We start from the raw sequence: 26,294 nt of genomic DNA, 5'->3' as shown, positions 1-26,294 counted from the left end.
GAACACCAAATTTTACCCAAACATTCCTATTTCCAAACAGCTGTCAAACCAGGTATGTTAAATACATGTGCTAATAAACTCTGTATCACTTCTCCCATTTAAACTACAGAGCTAAGGGAATAAAAATTGTTTTCCCTGATGTTTTTCCACTGCCATCCAGCAAAAGTTAGCAACATAGAAGAGGTTGTGCAACCTTCATTTGCCTGGCAAGACCTACAGATATTGGCATGGTGTACATCAGTATCCTGCGCCAGAAGAGCAGAGCTTTGTGTAGCCGGAATCTGATCTTTAGATACACCAAAGTGGTTGCCACCCAATAGAAATCAATGTTTTTACCTTGTTGGCTGTTAGGACTGGACTTGCTAACCCTCTGGTGTCTAGCATGAGTGAGCTGCAAAAGCTGTATCTTTACATGAAGCTATTTTAGGCTATTTAAGAGCTTCAGGTTTAGTCCCACTGACTTTATGTCAGTTGCCAAAACATGTGTGATACACAAGCAACCTGGTTTTCCCAGCTAGAGACAGAAAGAACTGGCAAAACTAACTTAGTTAATTCCTAAACCTTTCTTTTAAAATGAAGCAAACTCACAGGCTTACAAAGACCTGGGCGTTGTGCGGGACATAGGCTGTGTGCACCGCTGGGAGGATGAGGGAGAGGGGAATGAGGGGTGTGTGATCACTGAGACTCTGGCATCCATCTCTGTCTGCCTTGGGCTGGGCATCCTGGTACTGAGTATGGGCACAGGGTCAGTAAGTCTAGTCCTCTGGGAACTGTGCTTTCTTTTCTGAGGTTTGAACTCCCTGTTCTGTAGCTGTCTCCAGTCCAAGCTGGCTCCTTCAGGGAGATCCATGCAGTCATTTGTGGTATTCTGCGTCAGGAATGGAAATTCAGGAACATTACAGGAGAGATCACAACCTTTCTTGTGTTTGGACCTCTCCTCTTCCTCAGCCCAGGAGCTGACTCAGCCTCGCTGCCTTTGATTTAAATTGAAAGTCTAAATATTCCCAGAACCTACTTAAAATAAATGCAATATTTGTTGATATCACACCAAAAGTTATACTGAGGGTATCCCTCATGCATCACGTTGTTGATATTGTAGAACCAAACAGCATCACAGTACTGTAAGCAAAGATCGCTTCAGCAGGCCAAGATAATTTTAGTGCCCAGGTCTCCATCTCGCCTACTGTAGAAAGGACAGACAGGAAATATCTGGTCCAGATTCAGTTACTTCTGTCATCATCCAGCCCTTGGTTCCTGTGACTTAAATGAAGCTCAAAAGTTGTTTGGATAATGAGGAATAATTAAGACCATCCCTTACAAAAATAAGCCAAGATAGTGGCTTTAAGCCATATGGCTCTGCTCTCACTGTGTAACATTTTTCCTGGGGGAAGGTTTCTGAAGAAGCAGCCAAGGCAGCAGCAGAAGGAGTTGAATCCACCCATCATTTGAGAGCCTGGGTCTCTTACCTTCACGACTGATGCAGACAAAGATTTAAGGCATCCTCCTGTGGTGTGGTTCAGGCCTTGTTTTGAGGTACCACAAGTGCAGTGTGAAGCCTGCAGTGATACAGCTCGTCCACAGAGAAATAAAAGAGATGCTTTACTGCTCCTCTGAAGAGACACTTCCCTGTCCCAGGGCTAAAACTCGTACCTGTGGTGACTTTTGCCTCCCTAAAGAGATCAGTGCTTGTGCTCCTTGTTGAGAAAGCATCTGAGCCACAGCACTGTAAAAAACCAGCATTCTCTGAGCTTTTCAGAAAAAAACCCACAGTTTCTATTCTTTTTACCTCTTAAGAGAGGTAGGACCTAGTGAGAGCTTCTGGGGTGCTTTTCTCCTATTCACTTTCTATTGCTTTGGTATCCGTCTTTTGCTGCAAGTACAGATAAGGTCCGTCTCACACTATATTCCTAAGGCAGGGATTGTTTTTAGTCTGTAACCACTCCCTTGGGTTGTTTCTATTCCCGCTTTTGGAAGAAAAACTGTAGTCCCTGATCTAGTCCAGGTCCTGGGTAAACTACTACTAGGGTAAGAGGCTTCTGGTTTTAAAGAAGAAAAAGGGTGTGAGTTGTCATCGTTGTTTTCGTGTCCTTGGGAATAATTATCTCAATTTTTCTGGTTTGCTCTGCTCACACAATCAGCTTTAGATATCTAGAGTAAATATGTTACTATCAGTACAGTATTGCTGTTGACTTCTGTGATAGTCCTGTAGTGGGGTCTTGTCTGTGGGAAGCTGAGGATCTAAATGTATTCATATGTAAAAGGCTAGGTGACTTGGGAAAATCAAGAAATCTGTTAATTACCTGTATTGTGGTTGGGTTTCCTGCAATATACAGTGGAGCTTACAGCTTTCTGACAGCATTCTGCTGCTTATACCCATGCTACTTTACGAACTGTGTCAGCAAAGAGCAAGACCCTGCCATCTGAGCAGAGATTTCTTTTCCCTGAAATTGATGCAAGCCATACCCCACCATGCTTATAGCTTGCTGCTTGTCTTGTTTCCTAGGCATGATGGCAGATGAGCTCAGTAGGTAGATAGTAATAGGTTGAGGTTAAAGGTTATAGAGCAGTAGAGGTTGTCTGTACCTCTTCAACATCATCTTTCATTTTGTCTTTCACAAATGGGGATTCCCCACCACAAACCCTGGTTTAGGACACAAACACACCAAGTGGTGTGTTTAGCTGAATAATGAACACGAGTCAGGACCACTAGCAGGCAGATTCCCATATTTGAACTCCTGAAGCTACTCTGTACTTGATTCTGGCTTCAGTGCCTGTAAAGCATCCAGCGATTCCCACCTCTGGGCTGTACACCTTGCCAGCCTTGGCTGAACAAAAGAAACTTCATACGCTAGACATTGGGAGTTAGTTGGACCAAAGGCATGTGGATTTTGCCAAAGCTGAGAAGAGTCAGTGCAGCCACGGTAAAGCTAAGTCATTGTGTATTTACTCTGTGTATTTGCTGGGAATTTTCCAATTAATGTATATGAAAAAAATACCTATCAGTGATATTCTTGTAGAACAACACCTTTTGATCATTTGTAACACTGAGCAGGACTCCTTCTCCCCACCTAGAAACATGCATGCACCTTATGCACATATGCAAACATATGCGGAGCTGTTCTGCAATGTTTGCAAGCAGAGACTCTTCCCATTGAAATGATGAAGGCTGTGGGTGACTGTCTCTGCAGGACAGAGGCTCACATCCAGATGATCCCACAGCACAGCTGGCTCGTTGTTAATGGCTTCTGCTGCAGGGCAGTACTGCAGAGAGGTCTGTGTCCACCCTGTGCTCTGGGTGGCCATCCTGACTGACTCCATCCAGCACAGTTCATGTTGGACCCCGTTCTAACAGAAATCGCTTTCTTCCTTTTTTTTCCCACCCTCCCTTCCCCAGCTGATAACAAGACGAAAAAGAAGGTAGCTCATCGGGACAGGAAGCAGGACTTCTCTGCCTTCAAGCAGACAGACAGTGAGATGAAGGTTAAAATATCACCGCAGCTCCTCCTGGCAATGCACCGGTTCCTGGCAACAGGCAAGTGCGGGTTCTCTATTGTTACAATTGTGCCAGAGCCTCCGGGGCAGTTTGTCAGCAAAGGCCGGTGAGGTGGGTGGGACAGTGCAGGCGGGAAGGGAGGCTGGATTGTGGGGTGACAAATAATGCCACTGTTGTGTTTTTCTTTTTAAATTCTCTCCTCTCCTGTGTTCAGTGTCGGCATGAACCCTCTGAGACATTTACCAGGGGTGGACCAGTAACTTTAAATTGGTCTGAAAGGTAAGGATGAATGCCAAGTGCCGCACTGCATGTCTAGAGTCCGTCAGATTAACGACTAGCAAGTACACCCCATTAGGAAGAGCTCAGGGAACAAACCAGAGGACTCGATATCACTGCCCAGCTGACTGTAATTGCACTCTGGCACCTTCTCCAGAAAGAGATGCTGGACTTTTTTGCAGGAAGGTCTAAACCTGTTCCATGAGACTTTTTGACTCCAAGTGAAAAACTCTTCTGACACATTTAATGCAGACTGCGCAGGTGGTTGAACTGTACTTTAAAAATGGATTTCTGGCTGGCATTTGTGACCTCCGTTGATGACTTCAGGTTTCAGAGGACAGTTGTCTACATCCCAGAACACCTTGATGTTTCAGCCCTTGGGTGAGCAGTCTGGCAGAGAGGCCAGGGCCTTGAATGGTTTCTTGCAGCTGATACTGCCTTTCGTCGTAAAGTTGGTCCCTTCACCTCAGAGATGAGACCTGTTAAGAGGAGAGCTTTGTGGAAAACATACCTTCCTATTGCTCGTGCTGTCTGTCTTTGACATACAAAGACTTCTCACATGCAGGTCTTTCAGATGGGCATTTTTCACTGCGGTGTTCAACATATGTTCATGGGTTGAAAATGATAAAGTTGTTCCGTCTCAAGTTTGCCAGCTCCAGTTGGAAATTAATAGTACCCCTGCTCTAAGATGCAGTAACTGCCTGCCTAGATGCTCCTAGTCTGCCTTCATGCTTTTTTTTTGCCTCTGTGACTTGAAGGAAACATATATGTGATTGGTTATCACATCTCAGCTGAGGGGCAGTAATTCCTTAAAAGGCTTGGACTTCTATGGCTCATGTGCACATGACCATGTCCGTGGTGAAAGGAAGCAGTTCAACAGGAAGATGTGGATTTACCAGCAAGCAAGGCATTGTTCATGTAGTGGTACAAGACTTGATGGAGTTCCCTAAACCTACTCAACAGACATAGTCTTACAGTGCTGCTTCTCTACTTGTTTTGTGAATGAAAGTGTTGCATAGCTTAAATCCAGGTCTGTCTGTGAAGCCACTGCTAAATAAAATGAAAGCTACAGTTTTGGTTTCTCTGTTCCAAATTGAGAATAGTATGTTTGGCAGAAGAAAGGTACTGTGTCATGGATGGGCCTGTTCTTAAACGAAGTGTTAGGAAAGCTTATCAATTTGCATGTGTAAATCTCAACATCCCTGGCTTAACTGTCCTATACAAGGATGAGCTTTTCTGCTTCAAACAGCTCCTGTTGGGAACACTGAAGAACAAGTGGATAGGGAATGTGTTCTGTGTGTCAGGCATGAATCCCACACGGTTTGAACTGACCTGCACTGTCTCTCACTTTGAGTAACTCTTCCCATATGAACTGTGGCAGCCCTAGCTGTGTCTTTGATTTATGTAGAGCATCTATGTAGAGCAACTTTCTAAGCCCCAAATGGTAATTTGATTGTTTTGTTTTGTTTTTTCAAAGTGTAATAAATGTAGTAACTAATACTTTTTGAGGAAGGAAAAAACAAATTCAAAGGTTCTCTCTGCCTCAGCTGTAAAGCTTTTCCATTTATACTACTCTCCAGTAAGCCTATACAACTGTGATTCTGAACTCTCAAGAGAGCAAGACTGCCTTTTTTCTTTTCCCTTTCAGATGAAGACACGGTTTTTGGTTGTTTCAAAAGATGCTTAAGAAATGAAAGTTGGGGTGTTTCTGGGTTGTTTTTTTTTCCTTCTTACAAATCTAACAGTCTCAAAAGACGGGAAGCCTGCAATTCCATAATGGATCTCTCTGCATCTGTGTGTCTTTTTTAGGCAAATGCTTATTAACAAGTATTGCTAACTTCTTACCATGCATATGAAGTTTAATGCCAAGTTGTATCTTGTGTTATAGAAGTAGAAGCATTTGGTCCATCCCAGATGTCAGAGAAGATTCTTCTCAGGCTGCTAAAACATCCCAATGTCATCCAGGAGCTGAAATATGATGAGAAGAACAAGAAAGCCCCAGAACACTACCTCTACCAGCGAAACAAGCCCGTCGACTACTTTATTCTCATTTTACAGGTCAGACATATGGTTATGTAGTTATGTCCTTAAGCTGCTGACATACCCTTCTGTATACCTCTTCCACTTGTTGAAGTTTGTCTTCTTTCAAACATGGGAATAGAGCTATGGCTCCTGGGAAGTGCTCCTGCCTCCTTTATGACCTTGCTAACCTTTAACTTCTCACTCAGCTGCTTTCATCTTCAGTTAAACCAGTTGTGAAGGGTAGACAGCACTTCCCACTTAGTCATCTGTTGAAAATTACTTTAGGTAACTCTAGGGAAGGCAATGCAAGGGAATCCCTTCATCCAGCTGGCATTGCTTGGAAAATAAGGATGGAAATAAATGCCATATTATAGGAGTTTGGCCAGGATGCTTTCTCTAATGCTTTTTGGCATGAGGAGTTTGACAGCTTTGTCAGGAAATGACATTTTTCTGTACAATTTTGAAGACTGTACCTTTTGGTGCGCTTGCAGGGTTTGATGGGGGCACTGCACCCTCTACTGAACTGATGCCACTTTCTGCCACAGCCCATGTGGTTCCTGGGCACTCTACCATCCCAGCACTTGCCCTACCCCGAGACCGCTGCATTTGAGTGGGTTTTAGATTGAAGTTGGATGTGGTGTGGAAGGACTGTTTTCTGCTTGTTTTGTACAGGATTGCATCCAGTGCTGTTATCTCTCGGGTTTTATTTGTTCACAGGAACACTTGATCAGCTAGGTAAAGCTTTATACAAGTCTTAGCTTCCATCTGGCACTGTCTGAGCAGGAGCAAGAAACAGTCCGTTAAGAGCGATTTTGGTGGAAAGGTGCTTATGTTTCTATCCTGCATAACTGAAATCAGTTTTGGTTATAAAAACACAAGCATCATAGCTTGTTGTAACACAGGCCTTGAAATCTTCCTTAATGTGGCCTTAAAAAAAAAGCAGGGGGTTTTAAATATTATCAGTGATAAGTAATTAAAAAAGCGCTGGAATAGGGAATTCAAAGTAATTCTCTTTTAAAAAAGGTTCATTTTTTGTCAAGGATTTGAGGAGCCTCTGGTAGCTCTTTAATTGCTCGCTCTTATGAGCTGAATTGTTGCCATCTGAAATATTCCAAAGGCATGATAATGCTCCTGAATGAGGTAATGCTGCAAAGATGCAAAAGGAGGACATTGGCAATACAGAAGAACAATCAGTTCTTTCTGAGCTTTTCCTGGAATCAATAAATATTTAGCCAACACAACATGCAAGCTCTATAATGCATTTGGAAAACTGAGTTTTGCATACTATAATAATGGTAACAAGGTTGGTCCCGCAGGGATCAAGAGGGAATAAATACTCTGGTTTTGTTACTTAAGTGGACTTAACTCTCTTTTTGTCAAGAGACCAAGAATACCTTCGAAGTAATTGCATGCCAGAACTCAATTAAAAGTATATTCTGTGCATTAAATGTATCAGTTTAATCTCTGTAAAGTTACTATTTTAGCTGGAATGTCACCTGTTTATAACAGCTTTTATCTAATGGGAAGTTCTGTAAGAGTTTGAGATTTGGGTTTGGCATTGTGTTTTTTCAAAATTCCTGTTAGAACATTAAACAGTGGAAAACCAGAAACTGCATGTGCATGCATTTAAACAGGGCAGAACACATCTCATAGCATGCATGGGGAATTCTTAACAGCTTTGCAGCCGCTGTGCCTAGGCCAAGCATGTCTGGTCTTCACATGGACACCGCTGGGAAGCTTGGAGGTGCTGAGTGTGCTGATAGAGCAATGGTCTTGGAACTGAAACTGAACTTGCTGTGATAGTTTTTCTTTAGCTACTAACTCCAGACTGACTGTATGTGAAGATCAAAGCCTGGCTGTGTATGTATTTTAGGCCTAGTCTTGGCTGGTGAATAACTACCAGGTTAGTAGTTATTTACCTACAGTTTACCAGAGCTCTCAACCTACTTATTTTAAGTTTATAACCAGTCTTTGCCTGGGTGATGAAATCGTACCTTTTGGAAGGCTTATAATGAACAAATAAGCTACTTTTTTGTGTTGTGAAGTGAAATTGGTTTTAAAAGGGATTATATGAAGTTGTTGCTTGTGATAGCGGGAAAGTGGATTTGTGAGCACTCGTTTTTTTCTGCTAGGTAGATTTTGTGCTTTTTTCTCGTGTGGGACAGTTAGACAAACAGACTTGATATCAGGGATGATGCAGGTTGAGTTCATTTTCACATTTTTCTGTACTGTGAAGCTAAAAGCATAATTATTTATATTAAATGGTGTTAAATGAAATAAACACACAGAAATAAAGTCTACCTTTTGGACTCACTTTGACACATGGTTGTGTCCAGTTGATGTTCAGTCTGCTTAGTCCACATGGGACAGGCAGTCTCTGCCCTTTCCAGCCTAGCAGAGGTAAAGCATTGCAGGTAATCATGTTGTTTGACTAAAACCCCAACTTTTGTGTAGTTCAGCCTGAAAACTGCATGAGATTTTTTCTGTCTGCAGTGGTGCGTTGTAACTCTCAGTGCAATACCAATAAGAGTGGCCAACAGGCCTCACTGAGAAGCCAATTATTTTTAGCTACTTGTATACCAAATGAACTGGGATTTTTACAGCTATGTTTGATAATGGTGGGTTCTGTTCTAGAGTCCTTTGCAGGGCTTGGTGTTGAACATTTGGTTCAGCCCACATAAGAACTGGGTACACTTGTGTGGTAGTGTAGTTTTGTACAGCTTGGGAAGCACTGAAGGCCCTTCTAGGTAAGACCCTGCAGAAGAGCAGGATCTTAAATTAAGGGTGCTGGAATATGTTAAACTGATAGAAACCAAGAAAACCAAAGTAGCCCCAAGACTGCTCCTTCAGGAATAAGGGCTTTGTTTCTGTGGGAATCTCCTCCCTGTGTGTTGTCTTCCATCTCCCTTTCCTATGCTTGTGTTAGTAGGACTTTTTGTGTGAACATCTCGGTTTCTCCAGACCCCAGATGTCTGGGCTACTTATAAGCTTGTTGTGATACTGGGGGAATGCTTTTTCACTCTGCATTGAGGGAAAGCAGCCTGGCAACACTCGGAACAGGGCAATAGCACCACCCTGAAGTGATCCCACTCCTCTGCAGGGACTTCTGCTGGCCACAAGACACCAAAGACCAGGATAGCTCAGGGCACAAGGGTCTGTCCCTGTTCAGGCACCCTTATATACTGCAGGGACCATGACACTGTTTAGGAATGTCAGGCAAAACTAGCTTTCAGGGCTCAAGTTTGATCTTGTGCCTTGAGACCTACAGTCCCTTTTAATTGCAGCTCTCTCTCCTTTTCCTTAACAGGGGAAAGTGGAAGTGGAGGCTGGGAAAGAGGGGATGAAGTTTGAAGCTGGTGCTTTTTCCTACTATGGGGTGATGGCCCTCACAGCATCGCCAGGTATGTCCTCTTACCTTCTGCTTCTGGAATGCTCTCCTTGCACAAGCCTGCTGCTAGTCTTGTGAGTGCAGCAGGAGGAGGCTGCTCAGGGCACACATGCGTGTCCCTGGGCTGAATTAAACTGTACCTCCTTGCCTGCCTGGCACAGCATCCCTGGGAAGGGCCCTGGCTGGTGGTGACGCTGGCGCTGACTCCGAAACACAGTGGTTTGCCAGCTCCCGGAGGATGCCAGTGTTGGCCTTAGCGAGTGATGTGGTACTGGAGGACAGCTTTGTAGTTTTGCTCACTGTAGGATAACAGGGAATTAGCGGGAATAAATAACCAGTGGCAGAGGGACATCTAGTGGTGCAAGTACAAACGCCCGGTTAGGTTGGGAATCGTTTGCTTTACCAGTCTTATTTTTAAAGCCATCTTGATGAAAAGGGGGTAGCAGTGCAAGAAAAGCGATTGTTCCTGTCAGTTTGTATGGAAATGTGTCCGAGAAACCAACAAGGGGGATAAGCTTGTGTCTGAGGATGAGGTGTGAGCCGGTTCCCACCGAGGTGTGAGACAATTCCCAGCAAACAAGTGGTAGCTGCACACGCCACCACTTCACAGGCGCAGATTGGGGGATTGTCTTATAATCCACCAAACGTAGGCTGCAGTGCTGCATTTCAGCATTTGGTGATGTATTTTGGTGCCAGCAGTGTCACTTCTAAGATCTCAACCTCAACTGGGAATCCCTACAGCCCTGTTGGGGAGAGCTGGGGCACTGGTCCTGGCATTGGCCATCTGCTGACACAAAGCTGCTTGCCTAGCTTCAGGAAGAGACATTTTTCATGCTGAAATCTGGTCCTGCTGTCACAGCAGGGTATATGTTCTACTTGAGAGGCTGCTTGTATTAGCTGTATACTCATGAGCACTCCCTTTGTGTATGTGTACATATGTGTATGTACATTAGCAAATGGCACTGGAATGAAAATGATTTTGTAGGTTATGAGTCTAGCCTTATTAAACATTAGTTCTCTTGGTCACTTTTCCAGGCAAGACTAATTTTTCCTTTATTATGTCACTTTAATTTGATTGGTCGAGCTCATACCTTTTGAGGTTTTCAAATTAGAAAGCGTGCAGAGCACTGAACGACAGCAGAGCAGTGGTCACAAGGAATCATGATACCTGGGTACAACTGCACTTTACCCTCAGCTTTGCAGCTTGGCTTTTGCAAAAGCACATGGGCCAAGCACGGAGCTGGGTTAGACGTGGTCACTTCTTGACCAGACCTATGCTTGGAAATCACTTGTGGCATCTGTTTTGCCAGCATTGTTCAGTTTGAATGTTTTCATGTGTGGGTTGTTGGGGTTTTTTTGTGTGTTGCTCAGCATCCGCACAGCCATGCCAGTTGCTCCAAGTCCTGTGAGGTCAAGTGATCTCCTCCTCGTGTACCCTGAAATCTGTCTTGGATTTTGTCATATCAAACTTGAGGATATGCAGTATTTTGAAGTATTCTTGGCCAACACTGGATTTGTTTACCTTCAACTGCTTGACTTTTACTAGTAGTAGACCTCTTATTTTGCTGGCTTTTCCTCCAGGTCTTAGAGAATTTGTTTTACAATGTCTTGTAGCATCCTGAGATTCCCGTTGCTCAGTGTAGACAGGAAGGCTCAGTGGAACTATAAGTAATTCCTGAACAAGATAAAACTGCTCTTCTGCGTGTCCTGATTAGACTTGATGTGCCTGCTTTCCCCACCTGAAATGTGAAATCAGTAAAAGGAAAGCCTTAAAGAGCCCCCAAAACAAGCACTTCCAACCCCATAAACAAAACAACACACATAAAACAAAAAAAAACCCCAAACACCCAAAACTCATCAAAAGAAGCTTTTTTCTTTAACTGTAGCTGGGGAGGGATTTGCAGTAATGATGAGCAGCACAATTCCCATCCTGAAAAAGAAGAGCTTAGAGAATCACAACCTCACTTGACATTTTACTGAAAACTTGGAGAGCTGTGAAGTGTCTTTTGGTTTTATTTCTGGTTTTGCCTGATTCCTGTAAGGAGCACCATCCATGAAAGCTTCCTGGCTTGTTTTAACTCTTTGCGTTTCAGGCTGGAGTGGGCACCACAGCTTCTTTTGAATTGTTTCAAAACTGAGTGTACCTTGATGGATTCTTCTGTGCTTGGATAATCCTTCAAATTATCAACTGAAAATTGTTCACTTTACTGTAATTCCTTTGGCTTGTTTTTTGATTTATTCCTAAAATTGTTTAAGTGTTTTTTTGTTGGTTTTGCTTTTGTTTTAACCCTTTACTTTTTCACAGTTGATTTGCACTTTTGGTTTTAGTTCCTCAGTGTGTGAACTGGCTCCTTCCCCTGTCCAGTGTGGATAGCTGCCGCCTTTCTGGTCGTGATCTCATCCTTTTTCTCTCCCTCTTCTAGTTCCCTTGTCCCTGTCTCGTACCTTTGTTGTCAGCAGAACAGAGTTGTTAGCAGCAGGTTCTCCAGGTAAATCCGCATGCTTCTATTTTCACCATTCTTGTGACTGCCCTGATGCCATAAAAAATCAGCTGCAGTCTGTATTTTTCTGACCCCTTTGCCTGTTAGGGAGAAGTCCAGCACCGAGTTATGCCTCGCAGGTAGGTATCCTGGACTTTCATTTGTGGTAACTGGTAGCAATGTAACAGAGCCAACAAAATGGGAAGAACTAAAAACACATTGAAGAAAATGTATTTGATAATGTGTGTTTTTTCTTGTTTCTCATATGGGCACTGGTGGGAAATTAGAAGGCTGAGGCTTAAAGATTTCTGAGGAAAATGCATTTGGCAGAGGAGAATGTCTGCTGCTAAACTGCCATAAAAGGAAAACCTCTTTAATGAAAAAATCCTTGTATCCTCATACCGATAAATTCTATGGTTTGTGTAGTCTGGCCATTTCAATTCCTCAAAAGCTTTGAGCGTTCTCTCAGTGAGGTTAATGCCATGGCCCAGCACAGTGATGGACGGATTTGCAATGGAATGTGCAAGAAGGTTGTGGGACCTCCTGTGGGGTTTTCTGGTTCCCATTTTACTAAAGACCTTTCCTTGCTGAATAACCAAGTTGACTGACACAGAAATCCCTTTGGAGAGCAGAGACCAAGGAGAGAACAAATTGGGCCAAAAAGAGCTCTGAGCTGTGACTGGGCATTTGGAAATTGGGAAGGGTCACTGCATGCACAGAATAGTTGAGAGAAATGGAAACCTATCAAGAAAGTCTTTTGGAAAAGCACAATCCTAAAATAGTTTGGGCCACAGTGAACATATTTCTTCCTTTTGAAGTTTTCTTTTTCAGATGAAATGTTTTTCTCTAGACCTAAAAGCAAACAAGATAATGATACGCATATTTAAGTGAAACATCTCCTAAACATTAATGCATATCATGTGTTTCATAAACTTTCACCATCTGCTCCCTGTATGTTCCTCCTCTTCTTTTTTCCCTTTTGAAAATGTATTTCACTGTCAGTCCTTAAATTAGTCTCATGCACATTCCAAACAAACTACAGGTTGTTGCCCTGCAGGGTTTTTTTTTCCTGCCCTGTTGAAGTTTCCTGCTGCTAAACTTCAAAGAATGGGGAGAAGTTTAATCTTTCTTTAATTGAAGCACTTGATGGCCTTCTTTTAAGCTCAGAGGCTTTGATTATCTGTTTTAGCTTGGTTCTTCTGTTTTGCCAGATCTTCCTTTTTTTTTTTTTTCCCTTTTCCTTGCTACAATAAGTATTATACACTTTGCACATGCAAGTTGTTTTCAATATAAATGTCAAGCATATTTTCACAGCTCTTTTTCCAACTAAAAAAAAAACCTCAATGAAAAATCAATAATGAAAAATAATGGGAAGAGTCTCTTTTGAAAGGAACTGATCTGGTAAGCCTGGTCACTATGCAATCAGTTTTGAAGAAACTCGGACTTTCTGCTGGGTTCTTCTAAAAAGGATCCTGTTGTTTAACTCTAAATTCATAATACAGTTGTACCAATGGTTTGTCGTGTATTTTGTGGTCTTTATCCCCTGTATAGGAAGGTGAGATATGGGAAAATCTGGGTAGAAAAGACCTCTTTAGATCAGGACTGACCTGCTAGGAGACTGGCAGGGTGCTGTTCTGGAAACATGGACCTGCCTGGTATTCCTCTGTTGTCTGCCCTTCCTGTATCTTCCCTTCATCATTAACTTCCCTTCTCCCTTCCTGACTTTACATGGTCCAGAAGTGATGTCCTTTCCTTCAGATTTTTAGTAATCGTACTTTTTTGTTCTGTCCTTTTGTTTCACTTGTCCCATTTTTTTGTTTTTGTTTTAATATATGCTTTGTCACGTTGCTCTCTGTCCTCCTTTGTTTTTTCTTTGTAATGTACTATAAGAACCTGGTGAAAAGAAAGAGCAGATATAGTCGCACTAGTATAAAGCTGTTCCAGATGGAAACCTTTATGCTGAGCAGCAATGGTGCTGTTCTTGTCACGCAAGTGGGAAAGATAGGACAAATGCACTCAGCCTTCACAGTTCCTTGCTGTCCAGTGGGAATTGCAGCATCAAGCTCTGTGTGAAGATAAGAGCTTTGGCTCCTGGCAGCAGTTATTGCAGCCTGCTGTGGCTTTCAAGACGGCAAGTCGATGTGGCGGAAAACCTTGCAGGGGAGTGCTTCCCCCTGAGCCTGTACTTGGTGTTGCCATAGGGACCTGCACTAATTCCATAGTGCAGAAATGGCAGAAAAAAAGCCAAATTGCCAGAACCTGTATTTTTCTGTTCCCTTTTCTAAAATTAAAGATGTCAGAGGGCTTGTAAGTGGGAAATAAAAAACAGGGCAATTCTGCCATGCATCTAGAAACATCTAAAGTGTTTGGTTTAGGAAGGGCTGGATGCAGGGATGTAGGACAGGCTGTGTCATTTGTGCAAGGAAAGATTTTATTTATAGTGATTAAGTGGCAGAGGTAGGGTTGAATTTTAGGGAGGTTTTTGGTTTGTTGTTTTTTGGGTTTTTTTAAGAAGTAAGTTTATATATCTTGAAGTCTTCAAAAAAAATAAAGAATTTGTAAAGCTTGCAAGGATACCATTGCCAATTTGTTTGAAGAGGCTTTGTATGTTAAGATTATATGAAAATGATCTTTCAGCTGGGAATGGAGGTCATGTGAAGGTTGAGTAGCATCGTTTACATCAAGTTTGGGCTGGTTGAATGAAATTTAACTGCACTATGATCCAAAAATTCACCAGTCCCAAAGACAGGTCTTTGATCAGCATATAGCGTGTGTGCACCCAGGGAGAAGCCCATCGGCAGGATCTCTCTTAGGACATATTTCTGCCCTCTGGCACACTGTGTGGGTGGAAGTTATGGATGCAGAATATTCGCGGCTTCCTGAAAGCACGTTTACTTGAGCTGAACTGTGGCCAGTCACACTCGCAGGGGATGGCTGCGAGGGTTTCAAGTGAAACCTTACAGTGGTTAAAGGCCAGTAATAGAAAATGTTGTCTCCAGTTTACTCCTTTCCTAGACACAGATTTTTCTCTGTAGCCTGGACTGTTTTCCCTGTTTTGCTGGCTGGCATGTACCGCATGGAGCTTGTTCTCCTTCACGGAGTTTTTTGCCGTTTAAGCACTGGGAGGTACTTGAGGAAACATGGAAGTAGTCATATGGACTGCTCTCTGGTCCACTGAGGATTCTGTCACTTATGATTTGAAAATGTCTGCTCTAATCCAGGGAACAAGGCATATGTTGGTACCAGATGGAATAAAAGGGAGGAAGGGTTAGCTGGAACTGACTGTGGATGAAAGTTGTGGATGAAAGGTCTGGTATGGAGTTACGATTATAAATTAGTAAGAAAAAAATAAAGGAATCTATTAAGCACAGTCTTACTAGCAAGAACTTCTGTAAGGGAGCCTTGGGAAGTGACCTTTCTCTGGTGGTTACCACTCATCAGCTGAAGCACTGTCAGCAGCTGTGCACAGGGCATAAACCCTTTGCAGCATAAACCCAACTAGGTTTGTTTAAGGCATATGCAGTGGTGTCAGCTATCAGTTCTGGCCTCAAATTGTACCTTTTCAGAGTAACTGGGTTGTTTAACTGCATATCTGGTTATCAGTGGATTAAGTACTTGCAGTTCTTTTGTGGTACATCATGATGCATTATGTCCCTTTGAAACTGGTGGCTTTAAATATTTCTTACTTGATTTAAGAAATCTCTCACTCTTGCCTGTTTCTCAGCTGAAAATAAATCTCCACCTCGGCCCTGCGGCTTGAATCACTCAGACTCTTTAAACCGAAGTGATCGCATCGACGCAGTGACACCAACGTTAGGGAGCAGCAACAACCAGCTGAATGCATCTTTCCTCCAAGTGTATGTTCCGGACTACTCAGTGAAAGCAATCTCAGACATTCAGTTTGTCAAGGTAGGAAAAAAGCTAGAAAGGCCCTGCTGGAAAGCTGGGCTTGGCTGGTAGGATGGAGAGCCTGGGGAAGGGAGGTCTCTTTAGATCGCCTTGTGAGTAAACAGGATTATGAAAGCAGCCGTTTGAAAATCACTTTAAATTATTTTGTCCAGTATCTGCTGTCCATTGATTTGTCTTCACTGTTCTTCTCCTTTAGGCTCATAAGTAGATTGGTCACATAAATTTCTGGATTTCAGGTCCCTTGAGGAAAGATAATAGAAAATAACCTCTCTTTGCTTTTAGTCATGAACGACGTATCTTTGTGAAGCCTTTGGAGCCATCAGAAATGGAGATCCTTCGTTATCTGTGTCCTTTTCTAAGGGATGAGACATTTTCTGTTGGCTGTAGCTTTTCTTCACTTCTGATTTTGGTTTCAGTTTGGGGTTCTTGATCTTACTTTCCAACTTGTCATGTTTCTGCTTGGAGAAGTCTTGGATATTTCTCTTTATCTTAACTTTACATGTTAGGCTCATGTCTCATCCTACCAGTGAGTTGCTGCATGAATACGTCTCTGTCTCCCAGCATGGTGCATCCCACGCTGAAATGTATGTGAGTCCTGTGGGATAGGAAATCTAGCTGAACTGAGGAACAGCTAATGCTGGCAGCAGTTCCAGCCCAGCTGAGAGTCCAGGGAAGCTGATACCCCATGGCTGGAAGTTGACCTTGATGCTTTTCTTAAATGCATGTTCACAGTTTCTTTATATGCAGCTCAAATGATTTGTGAAATCAACTTCTGTCAAAGTCGATAGTAGGAATGTGGAATAGAGTAGAAATACTAGAATGTTAAATCAGTTATTCTTGTAGCCAAATTTTAACAGTAGAGTACAGTCTTGCATTGAGAACTCAACAGATTCAATTGTACTGGTTGATGGTTCAAGCCTTCAAGGCTTAGATCAGTAAATATTTATCACTGGATGAGTGTTTCTCACTGCAGCTCTCAATGGCTAATCTGCTGTACAGAGCAGCTACTCATCTTATGCTGGTTTATGGGGAGTCCTTCCAACTCTCACTGTGCTCATACTGAGGCTAATGAATGCTAAACTGTCTCATGCCTCTGCACTCACCTGCACTCCTCTTTTTGCATCACTCTGCTTTACATACAGGACAGTACTCAGCATTAGTGTTTTCACTGTGCCACATGGGCATTTATTCAGTTAATACCTTGTAAACCAGGGTTGAGACCTGCTCATGCATGTTTTGGATTTTGCTTTTAGAGTTGTTACCTGATCCATCTGTCTCTTTCCATTTCCAGTCTCTCTTTTGCATTGCTGCTGAAACATATGGCTTCCTAAAAGCCTTGTTTCACCTTTTCCACCTTCCTTCCTGCTAAGATGATCCACTGCTGTTGTAGCACATAGGGCTGCCAGTGCCCATGCATCCTGCTGCCTGTCCTGGCTGAGAAGGTTGACCTGGAGGAGTTTATGGGGCAGGTTGCTTGCAGCTGCAGGAGGAATTCTGTCCTCTACCACCATATGCAGATATATGGGGCTATAGGCTTCCTTGCCTCTGGGACATCGTGGGCAGTAACACTCTGTGCTCTAGGCCAGCTCTAGTCGTGACTGTTCTGCTGAGTGCAACCAGCTCTTGCAGAGACTGATTTGGAGTCATATCCATGGAGATCCCAGTCTTTCCTAGAATTGAATGTCCTTCTGTATCAGAATAAGGCTGCTGGCCCAGACAAGAGCAGTAATGCTTGTACTGTCTGGCTGGGACTCTTAGAGCCACACCAGGAGCTTGCTGAAGCTGGGAGAAAAACTTCACTGAACTCTGGTTCTGGCCCTAAAAATATGCATGATTAGAAGGAAATAGAGAGCTGATTTTAAAATCTCTGCATAGGAATAAATCCCTGCCTTTGAACAGCATGGTGGTCGCACAGCTCTGTGCTTCTGCCTTCTGCCTTGTCTGAAAACATCCCCATGCTGTGGTGTTGAGTTGGGATGCTGTATGCTTGCAAAGCGCAGGGATGTTTTATAGAAACAGGTAAACAGGGGGTTTGAAGTGTGATCATCTGGAAAGGGAGAGCACTTGATTTTCTCAGTGTGTCCCACAGGAGACAGAAAAGTGTGACTGGTTTTATTCCTTCTGTTCTTGGAGCAGATCTCAAGACAGCAGTACCAAAACGCCCTGATGGCATCCCGGATGGACAAAACACCTCAGTCCTCGGACAGTGAAAACACTAAAATCGAACTGACTCTTACGGAGCTGCATGATGGTTTGCCAGATGAGACAGCAAACCTGCTGAACGAACAGAACTGTGTGACTCACAACAAGCCCAACCACAGTATGCACAGTGAAGGAGCCATCTAGGAGCTGACTCCCTACAACCCACCCATCCCATCTCCTCAGCAGGACCAGCCCTTGCTCCTTCCTGCCTCCTCCCCGAGTGTGAACACCGTTAGTGTGTGCTTGCAACACTGTGCTGCATCCAGTGTTCTGAGACCAAAGACTTGTGTCCATTCTGGGAGCAGAAGAGGAAGAAACTGAAAGAAAGGAGCAAAGAGCAAGAGAGAATAAAGCCCCAACTGTACTTTGGGAATGGTGAGCCACCCTTGAGAACGATGAAAATACTTCTTGCAAAATAGAATTATGTTTATTTTTTATCTGTATTTTTGATCCTTGTTGGGTTTTTCCTCCTCAAACACATATGGAGAAGTTTAAAAGCTCCTCCAGTTATTTTTTCAAGAGAGATCTTGTTTTTAAAAAGTATTTTACAGAGTTTTAAATTGTTTCTGTCCCTCCTGAACTTTAGATGGGCTCTGTTGTGGCTTTGTGAATTGGCTTCAATGTCCTTAGGCATCTTTTCACCCCTTTCTGGTCCTTTCTGTGGCCCTGTTGAAGTTAGCAGCTGGTACTTGTATGTTATTTGTGTCTATCTGTGATAGACATATATAGACATAATATCTGTGAATGAGCGAGCTTCAGGGAACCTCTGGTTTCAACCACCTGAAGGGCCAAGGGATGAGTACTATTACATTATTCCAGTTATGTTTCAGGGAAGGAGTGGCTACTTTGGTATTTAATGATGACTCAAATTTCGGAAGGTTTCCTTGTAAAACAGGCAAAAGCGATGTTACATTTTGTAACCTCCATTATGTTATGTTGAAGGTGATGCTGAGGGGGAAGGAGTTAATTAGCAAAACTACAATCTCACGGAATGAAAGCCAGGCGTAATTTTTTTTTAATTGATATTCCTGATAGTTGCATGGTGAAGTAATGTGTGCACCCCAGAATGAGAAGGTTTTAAGCACTCGTGTGCTGTAGTGGTCTGCACCTTGGCCAGATGTGCAGATGTGCAGTCTTTGCTAAAGAACACAGACCATCAGTCCCACCCCTCTTCAATCTCAAGTATTAACACGGAAGATGCTGCTACAGGTATGCCCAAAGTACATCCTCCAGGTGACAGTAAACCTCTACCAGTGCAAGGATGGGCTCTGCTGAGGAGTCGGGACCATCCACTTCTCTCCAAGAACTGACAAAACTTTCCGGACGCGAGTGTATTGCACTTCAGGGATTCAGAGAGGTTCGTTTCCAGGCTGTTCCCAGCCACGTTCCTTCCTTTGAGTGGATTTAGTGCATTTCCTTCTCTCTTGCCCATTTTAACAGCCATTTTAGGGATTACTGTGGTAGCAAAGCAGAGAGCCTCCCATCCAGCTGCCACTAGCACAGGGCACCCTGCGTTGGGCAGCAGAAACCAATTCCTCCACCCCAAAAACCTGAATGCAGAATGGGTGCAAGCAGGAGGCACCCTGTGGCAGTTGTGCATCACACATTCCCCACTCCCACAGATGGAGTCTAAGTCCTCAAATGAAGAAGAAAAAAGTCATCTCCCTCTGATCCTCTCCCTTTCGTGCTCTCAAACAAAATGTGAACTTTGCCCTTGGTATCTGGAGTGATTAAATAAATCAGGCATTGCAGTTTCTCTGTTTGGAGACCCTTCCATGGCCCCTGGCTATGTAGCATTTCCCTTCCTTTTTTTACTTCCAAATAATCTCATCTGACCCTCAAAGAAGCCCCCAGCCCCAAATGCAGCTGCCAGAGCGCTCTGTGCCTGCCCCGTCTCTCCTGCCTGTGGGCTGGGGAGGTTCCCATGGTCTGTCTTTGTGAACCGTGGCTGGAAAGGTGCAATATTGGGCTGCAGGATCTCCTCGCAGGAAAAGGGAGCATGTGGGTCAGAGCCAGTTTGGTCTGTGCATGTGTCTTCTCTCTTGTTTGGCTTCAGAAAGCAGCCCTAATTTTTGCTGTCCTTCCCAATGGAAAAGGTGCACGTATTCATTGGAGCCACCCATGAGGATGAAGTCCCCACAAGGGGGCATAGAAATTGCACAGGATCTAGTGCATGCACCCAGTGAGGAGGAAACGGGGCCCCCAAACCTTACTGTCACTTTTAGCTTATTAACATTTGTTGAGTCCCATCTAAAAGCATTGCCTTAGTCTCCATCTTCACTTTGATACATACCAGCCCACCATCCCTGGGAGCACACAGCTCAGCATCGGCAAGGGCTGACCTGAGCCTTGCTTGTTCCCAGAGAGCCTGCCAGTGTTGCACCTTTCCTGCAAAGCAAGCTGTTGAGATGTTCCAGTGTTTGTCCTTGGCAAGGGACCCACCTTACCAGGTTTTACCTAGCGTTGCTGAATGTAGAAGTTTGTCAGAAGTGTTTGACACGGTGGCGAGCTTGAGATGCAGTATCTGTTTTGTCAAACCTGCCGAGGGAGGGAAGGCTCAAGTCAAGGCAGCTCTCTCTGTGGGATGGGATTGCTCGTTGGATCTGACTTCTGCTCCTTAGGGCAGGTTATGGAGTTGTGTCTGTGTTCCTTTTTAAGAAAAGGAAAAAACACCAAAAAAAAGCAAAAAAATAAAATGCCAATTTTTTCCAACCAAAGCCATGTGATCCCAAAGCAAATACCTCCTGCTTCTGCCCATGCTGCACTGCTCAGAATTTGCAAGCAGTTTTTTGCATGACTGTTTTTCATCATTTGTACAGATCCAATAATGGAAAGTGAAATAATTTCCTTAAAAATAGTTGATTATAGATGTGTTTCATATGGAAAATATGTACCTGACCCAGAGAGGTTAGGAGCTGCTACGACTAATTAGCTTGAAGAACAAAGCATGGTCCTCTCCCTGGAGGGGAAAGAATCCAGTCTCCCTGTTCTCAGGGTATTTACAGTTTTACTGTTTAACAAATGCAAGGGGTTCCCAGCCCTTGTGGTGGGAACCATCACAAGCAGAGGAGCCCAGCTCAGGATCACTTCTGAGCCCCTGGATGGCGTTTGCTGGCGCCGGGAATTGGCTTTCCCAGCTACAACGGAGATGCTGTGGCATCTGAGTCTGTGCCCTTGCAGGGGGTGTCCTGCCAGAGCAGATTCTGCTTTCTCTGCCTTGCATGCAGGTGGGCTCAGATGCCATGCTGCAGTGCCATAAGGACGTGTGGCAGGGCTGCCTGTCGTTGCCACGGCATAGGGCACCAGCTGGTGGCTTTGGGAATTGTTGGACTTGTCCTCAGACCTCGGCCAGGCTTTGACTCTTAGAAAGGATACTGCATCTTCCTATGTCAACTGCTACTGCCGCCTTTGTTCCCCTCATCTGTCTGCCTCTGGGCACAGGCAGAGGCAGACAGAGGCCTGCTGGCCGAGGAGGCTGAGAGGGCATCTAGCCATGGTTTCTACTGTCAATACAATTTTGCACAAGAGTTCTTTGAAGTGAGGTTTTCAACACTACTATCTTAAATGCACAACTGTGAATTATAACTTTTACACTCCTGTTGGTTGAAATTCCTTTAAATGAAATGAACCTGAATCTGTTTTAACTATGATTATTTTTTTTTTTAATTCTGTCTATTGCCAAATCTTTGTAAAGAGTGAAGGAATGTTCTTGCTTTCCAGTGAGAATCTTTCTCCGCATGAGACTGACTCTGGTGATGTGGAGATCATATGAAGCACACTAGCTCTGAGTGGAGAGGGGATCTGGGTGGGCTTAGCAAACCAACATTGGCCTCTCTGTAGAGCCCAAGCTCAGACCCTCTAGAGTTTACAAAGTGCTTGTTCTGTTCTGAGCTTATCCACTCCCTGAGATCCCTGTGCAAGTAAAGGCTGCTGCCCCGGCAGAGCTCAGGATGAGTGAGGGTCAAGGGATGCTGGCAGGTGGTAGGAGCCCCAAGGCCAGTGTGACAGGACGAGGTGCTTTCCCCATCCAGTAGCACCATCAGAGCGAGCCCCATGGGACAGGTCTTTCCACTGCTCTCCAATTCTGCTCCAAGCCTGTAGTCATGTTAGTTGCCCCTCATGCTCCTTTTGCTCCCATGCACACTCCTGCTCTGGACTGAGCAGTGGTGGGATGATGTCGAGATCTGTGTGGGGCAGTTGGAACTGGCTGCTCAAGGCTTGTAGTTCTTCGGCCCTGCTAGAACAGGGGTCAGCCACTCATTCACATTGTGCTCACTGGTCTGTTCCTCCTCTCTTCTCCTGGACCTACTTTTCTTATCCTCACTGCAGTTTGGTTTGGTTTGGTTTGGTTTTTTGTTCTTTTCTTTAAGTGCCTTTTTGTGCGGTGGAGCTGGCAAGAGCAGGAGTCTCAGGATATGGCCCTTTGCACTCACCTCAGACCTGGAGAAAACTCAGGGGGAGCAGGGCAAGTTGCCCATGATGGCCCATAGACATCACCCATCACTGCTTCTCAGCCTTCAGCACCCAGCTCAGATGAGGTTGAGATCTGGGCACTGGTGGTGGCAGGCTCTGGCTCAAATCGGCTCAAAGAATACCAAAGAGGTAGCTTTGTGTGAGGGGCTGCTTGGGCAGCAGTGATGCTTCCTGTGATCTCTGCAGAGCTCAGCCAGAGGGGTGCGAATGGCAAAGAGCAGCGCTCTCTCCTCACGAGCATCCCATGTAAGTATCCCACATGACGGAGAATACAGCCACTTTCTCCAGGGCCCTTTGAACATGCATCCTCCTTGTGCTGAAATACACTATCTATAGAAATCATTCCCACATGAAAGATGTACCATATTTTATATGATGTCTAATACACACACCTGTGGTTTTAAAACTAGTATCTGTGTACCAGTTGTCAAGTTATCCAGTGTCTGGACTCCCATCAGGAAATGGGCTGGGTGGGATGGGAAAGGATGCTTCCAAGAGTACTTGTTGTTGTGCAGCTAACTCACTCAAGGCTTCATCCCAAAGGTGTCTGACCAATATTGAGGGGTCATACTGTGTTCATACTGTGTACTGCCATGTGTGAAGCTGGCACAAAGCAGAAAACCAGCATGTGCTGAAAGGCTGGGTGTGATACAGCTCTGGGCTCACTGCCTGCCCCACTGCCCGGCTCTGCACTGGGGCTCGAAACAGATGGAAAGGATGGTCCTTGGATGCTGAGAGTTGGTTTGGCCCAGTAGTGAAATTACAAGCTTAACTGACGGGACTGAAAGCTGGGCATCTTTTCATGGCACAGAGGAGAGAGCAGCCTTCATCTAATTTGAACAGCAGAGAGAATAAGCTCTGTGCTGCAAGCTGGGCTGGGAAGCCACCCTGATCCCTGCTGTGTTGCTGTACTTGGTCCCTCAGTTGCAGGTCTCTTGTCGGTGTGTTGTGTGTTGATCTCTGTGGTGATACCTCACTCCCATGTATTGGTACCCGTGGCTTCCCACAGAGCCTCCTGGTCAATCCTGCTCAGTGTCTAGCTTTGTCCTGCAGTCTGGCTTCATGCTGGGTCGTGTTCCACCACGGTTAGTTTCATGCTCATGTCCTTGAGGCCATCTCCAGGTGAGGGGAGGCTGTTGCTGCAGATCCAAGTGGTACGGTTGAGCTTTTTGGTATGGTTGTGCATATTTGCTGCTCCACTAGAGGCTGGGTGCTGAACCTGGGGAGGCCAGAGCATTCCCTAGGAGGAAGCCTGGAATGCCGGGTTATCCCAGTGCCCTTCCCTGAGCTGCAGGGATGGGGAAGTGGGTGCTGGAAAGCTGCCTCCAGCCCATCGCACGGTACAGATGGTGGATGGAGGTGGTTCACAGATCGGTAGCGTTGAATTCAAACTGACATCTTGTTGTTCTCATTACCCTGAGGACAGGCTCCAGTGCAGTTCTGTGCCTCAGAAGTACGGTACTCACAGCTGCGAGCCTTCTGTCTCCAGCTGAAAAGCATCTTCCTGCTCTCTCCTGAGGTTTCTCCTTCAGGCCCTGTTTTCCTCTGAGCAGGGCTGATCACTGGGGTCCTGCACAGGACAGTGCTGGGGCTGCCCACAACCCTCCAGCACAGATTCCTGGCTAATGAAGTGCTTGATGTTTAGTTCTCCCCCCAGCAGGAGAGGTTTGGTGGTTCTGGACAGAAGCTGCTGCCTGTCATGCAGCCAGGCTTGAGGTTTGTCAGCTGTTGTGAGCCAAACCAATGTCTGCAGGTGGCTCTGGTGCTCCAGGCATGGATCTGGTGTCTCTGTTATCTTCTGGAAGTAGTGCAGCAGGTCAGTAGCAGGGTTTGCTGGGGAGGAAGAGCTGGTCGCAGCATTTGGTGCTTGGCAGAGCAGCATAGCATCCTATTTCAGCTGTTTGGTAAACACAGAACTTCATAAAAGGAGGTGTTCTTTTAATCCTCTGGGCATCACTGTTGTACCAAACCCGTCAAAATTAAAGTTAGACACTTGTAGGTGTAAGATAAGTAGCCTGGATCATAGGCCTTTAGGTGGAAGTGCCAATAGTGAACACATGCCTTCTGGACTCACCCAAAGATCAGTGTGGAGGGTGGAGGGGTCTCTCGGTGAGCTCCTCTGTTCACAGAAGTGACAGAGTGGCCCGGCCTACATCAGCTCTAGCATCTCCCTGCTTCAAAGTCTCAGGTCCCAGCAGGCTGAGCTGGACTGGTTTGGCCGGTGGGTTTTTACCCAGGGTACATGCTCTGCCCTTCTGCGGCGTGGTGGCTTGGGTTCGGCAGTGTGGCGGCTGCTGTGGCACCGACCATGGCTGTTCCTCTGCTCTTCTCACTGTGGTTCAGTTGCAAGTGTTCAGGAAGGCAAGAGAAGGCAGGGCAGCAGTCAGGAACAGGCAGTGCTGTGGCCATCCTGTCTTCATTCCTCACACTAAGGGTGGGAGATGCTGCTCAAGGGACTCAGAGAGTGCAGTCGGTGCCATTCGATCCGTGCTCTCCCGAGCACAAGGGCAGTTTATGAGCAGTTCAGGGCCAGGCCCTGCTGAGGGAGTCAGAGCCCTTGGCATGTGCTTTGTGCAGCTGCAGAGCCAGCCTCGACACCTGGATCATGGGGCAGGCGCGCGGATGCCAAACACTGAATCAGAGAACCCAAATACTTGAGAAGTGTTCCCAAAAGCCACGAGCAGCTGGAGCCCTCGCACCAAACCGTGCCCCTACAGCAGGGTCCTTCCTGGTGGCTGCCATGGTCCTTCTGCTCTCCCTCCATACCAGTGGCTCTTCCCTGTGTCCTATTCACCGTCCTATGTGGTCTTTGTGAGTTGTATCATATTGTACATGACTTGGGGTTGCCAGAGTTGTAGTGTTCTGACTACAGTATTTCCATGTGTGTACATAAACCTGAATAAGCACAACTGAACTCCTGAATGAAGTGTATACGTTTCATATACTGATTGTCGTACGATGAATTTTATAATTATTCCAATTTTGTTGTAGATTTCCAATCTTTCCTATTTATTTTGTACCAGATTTATTTGTATATTTTGTGATTTTGTTTAAAAGCATTTTGTTTATTTCTATTCTTTTTAGATAAATGATGATTTTTTTTTTCTGTTGAACATTCCAGTTTATGCATTTTTCCCTCCTCCATGCTCCCCTCCTCATTTCCAAGGGATGGATTTTGGCACATGGGTGGTGGGGCTGATGTTGATGATCCCTGACCCAGATCTCTGCTATTGGCACATCATCGCTCTTTAATCTCTACTTCAGCTGTCAAGAGCCATGGAGAGGCTGGATACTGTTCCCCTTAGAGCCAGGTCTTGCTCTTTGCTTTGATGGGTCTGGGCCTGTAAGTCCTGAAGCTGGGGAGGGCTGTGCCAGTGGTTTTGCTGACCAGGAGCTGGGAAGCTGGTGGCAATGCAAGCAGCTGACTTTATGAAGTCCCCTCAAGGGTGAGGGCCTTTTTCTTCCACTAATAAAACCCCCTTATTTACAACCTGCTCTCCACAGATCATGTTTGTCCGTCCAGAAGCGCGGATGCCATCTGTCTGTCCCTCTGTATAGTGTGTCCTGCCAGGCGGTGTGTGACGGGGGTCTCCAGCGAGGGACGTGGCTGGTGGTGAGGTTGTTGGTGGAGCGAGTCTGTCTGTGCCCCTGCATCAGTGCCGCTGTCTGCTCCTCACTGCTGGGCCTTGGGCAGCAGAGCTGTGCAGAGCCCGCAGTGACAGAGCTCCGTTCCTGAGCAGGAGGGTGAGCCTGTGCTCAGTCCCCTGCCCAGCATCACTTCAGTTCCATGCTGTCGGAGCAGCAGTCAGCCCTTTCCTGCAGGGCAGCCACAGCCCGGCCATGCGCCCAGTGTGTGTTTCTGCCACCCTCAGCCCCTGTCCTCGCAGCCGTTTCACCCGGCTGCTCTCCCTGCACTGGGCTTTCTGCCTTGCTCAGCTCTTGAGCTGCTAAACCCTGGGTTAGCGAGAGCTGGGCAGTGTCTGCTCAAGTCTTGGGGTGGTTTTGCTGCACCCAGTGCATCTGTCCCTGTTCCTGTGCTGCAGGGTGGACC

The 26,294-nt window shown here is 45.3% G+C and overlaps 1 protein-coding gene across 1 annotated transcript in view; it reads left to right on the top strand.

Moving 5' to 3' along the window:
• The window catches only part of CNNM2 (cyclin and CBS domain divalent metal cation transport mediator 2), a 118,450-nt gene extending 95,764 nt beyond the window's left edge, over window positions 1-22,686 (top strand). Inside the window, exons 3-7 of the mRNA XM_080621888.1 lie at window positions 3,395-3,532; window positions 5,658-5,827; window positions 9,099-9,192; window positions 15,384-15,568; window positions 17,705-22,686. Coding sequence (XP_080478014.1) covers window positions 3,395-3,532; window positions 5,658-5,827; window positions 9,099-9,192; window positions 15,384-15,568; window positions 17,705-17,914 — 797 coding nt within the window. The 3' untranslated portion in view covers window positions 17,915-22,686. The remainder of the gene's footprint in view (window positions 1-3,394; window positions 3,533-5,657; window positions 5,828-9,098; window positions 9,193-15,383; window positions 15,569-17,704) is intronic.
• The last annotated feature ends 3,608 nt before the right edge of the window (window positions 22,687-26,294 follow it).

Source organism: Psittacula echo (assembly GCF_963264785.1).
Source record: "Psittacula echo genome assembly, chromosome: 6".
Lineage (NCBI taxonomy): Eukaryota > Metazoa > Chordata > Aves > Psittaciformes > Psittacidae > Psittacula > Psittacula echo.
Note: the sequence above shows the minus strand (reverse complement) of the source record. Positions and strands in the feature narration are given on the sequence as shown.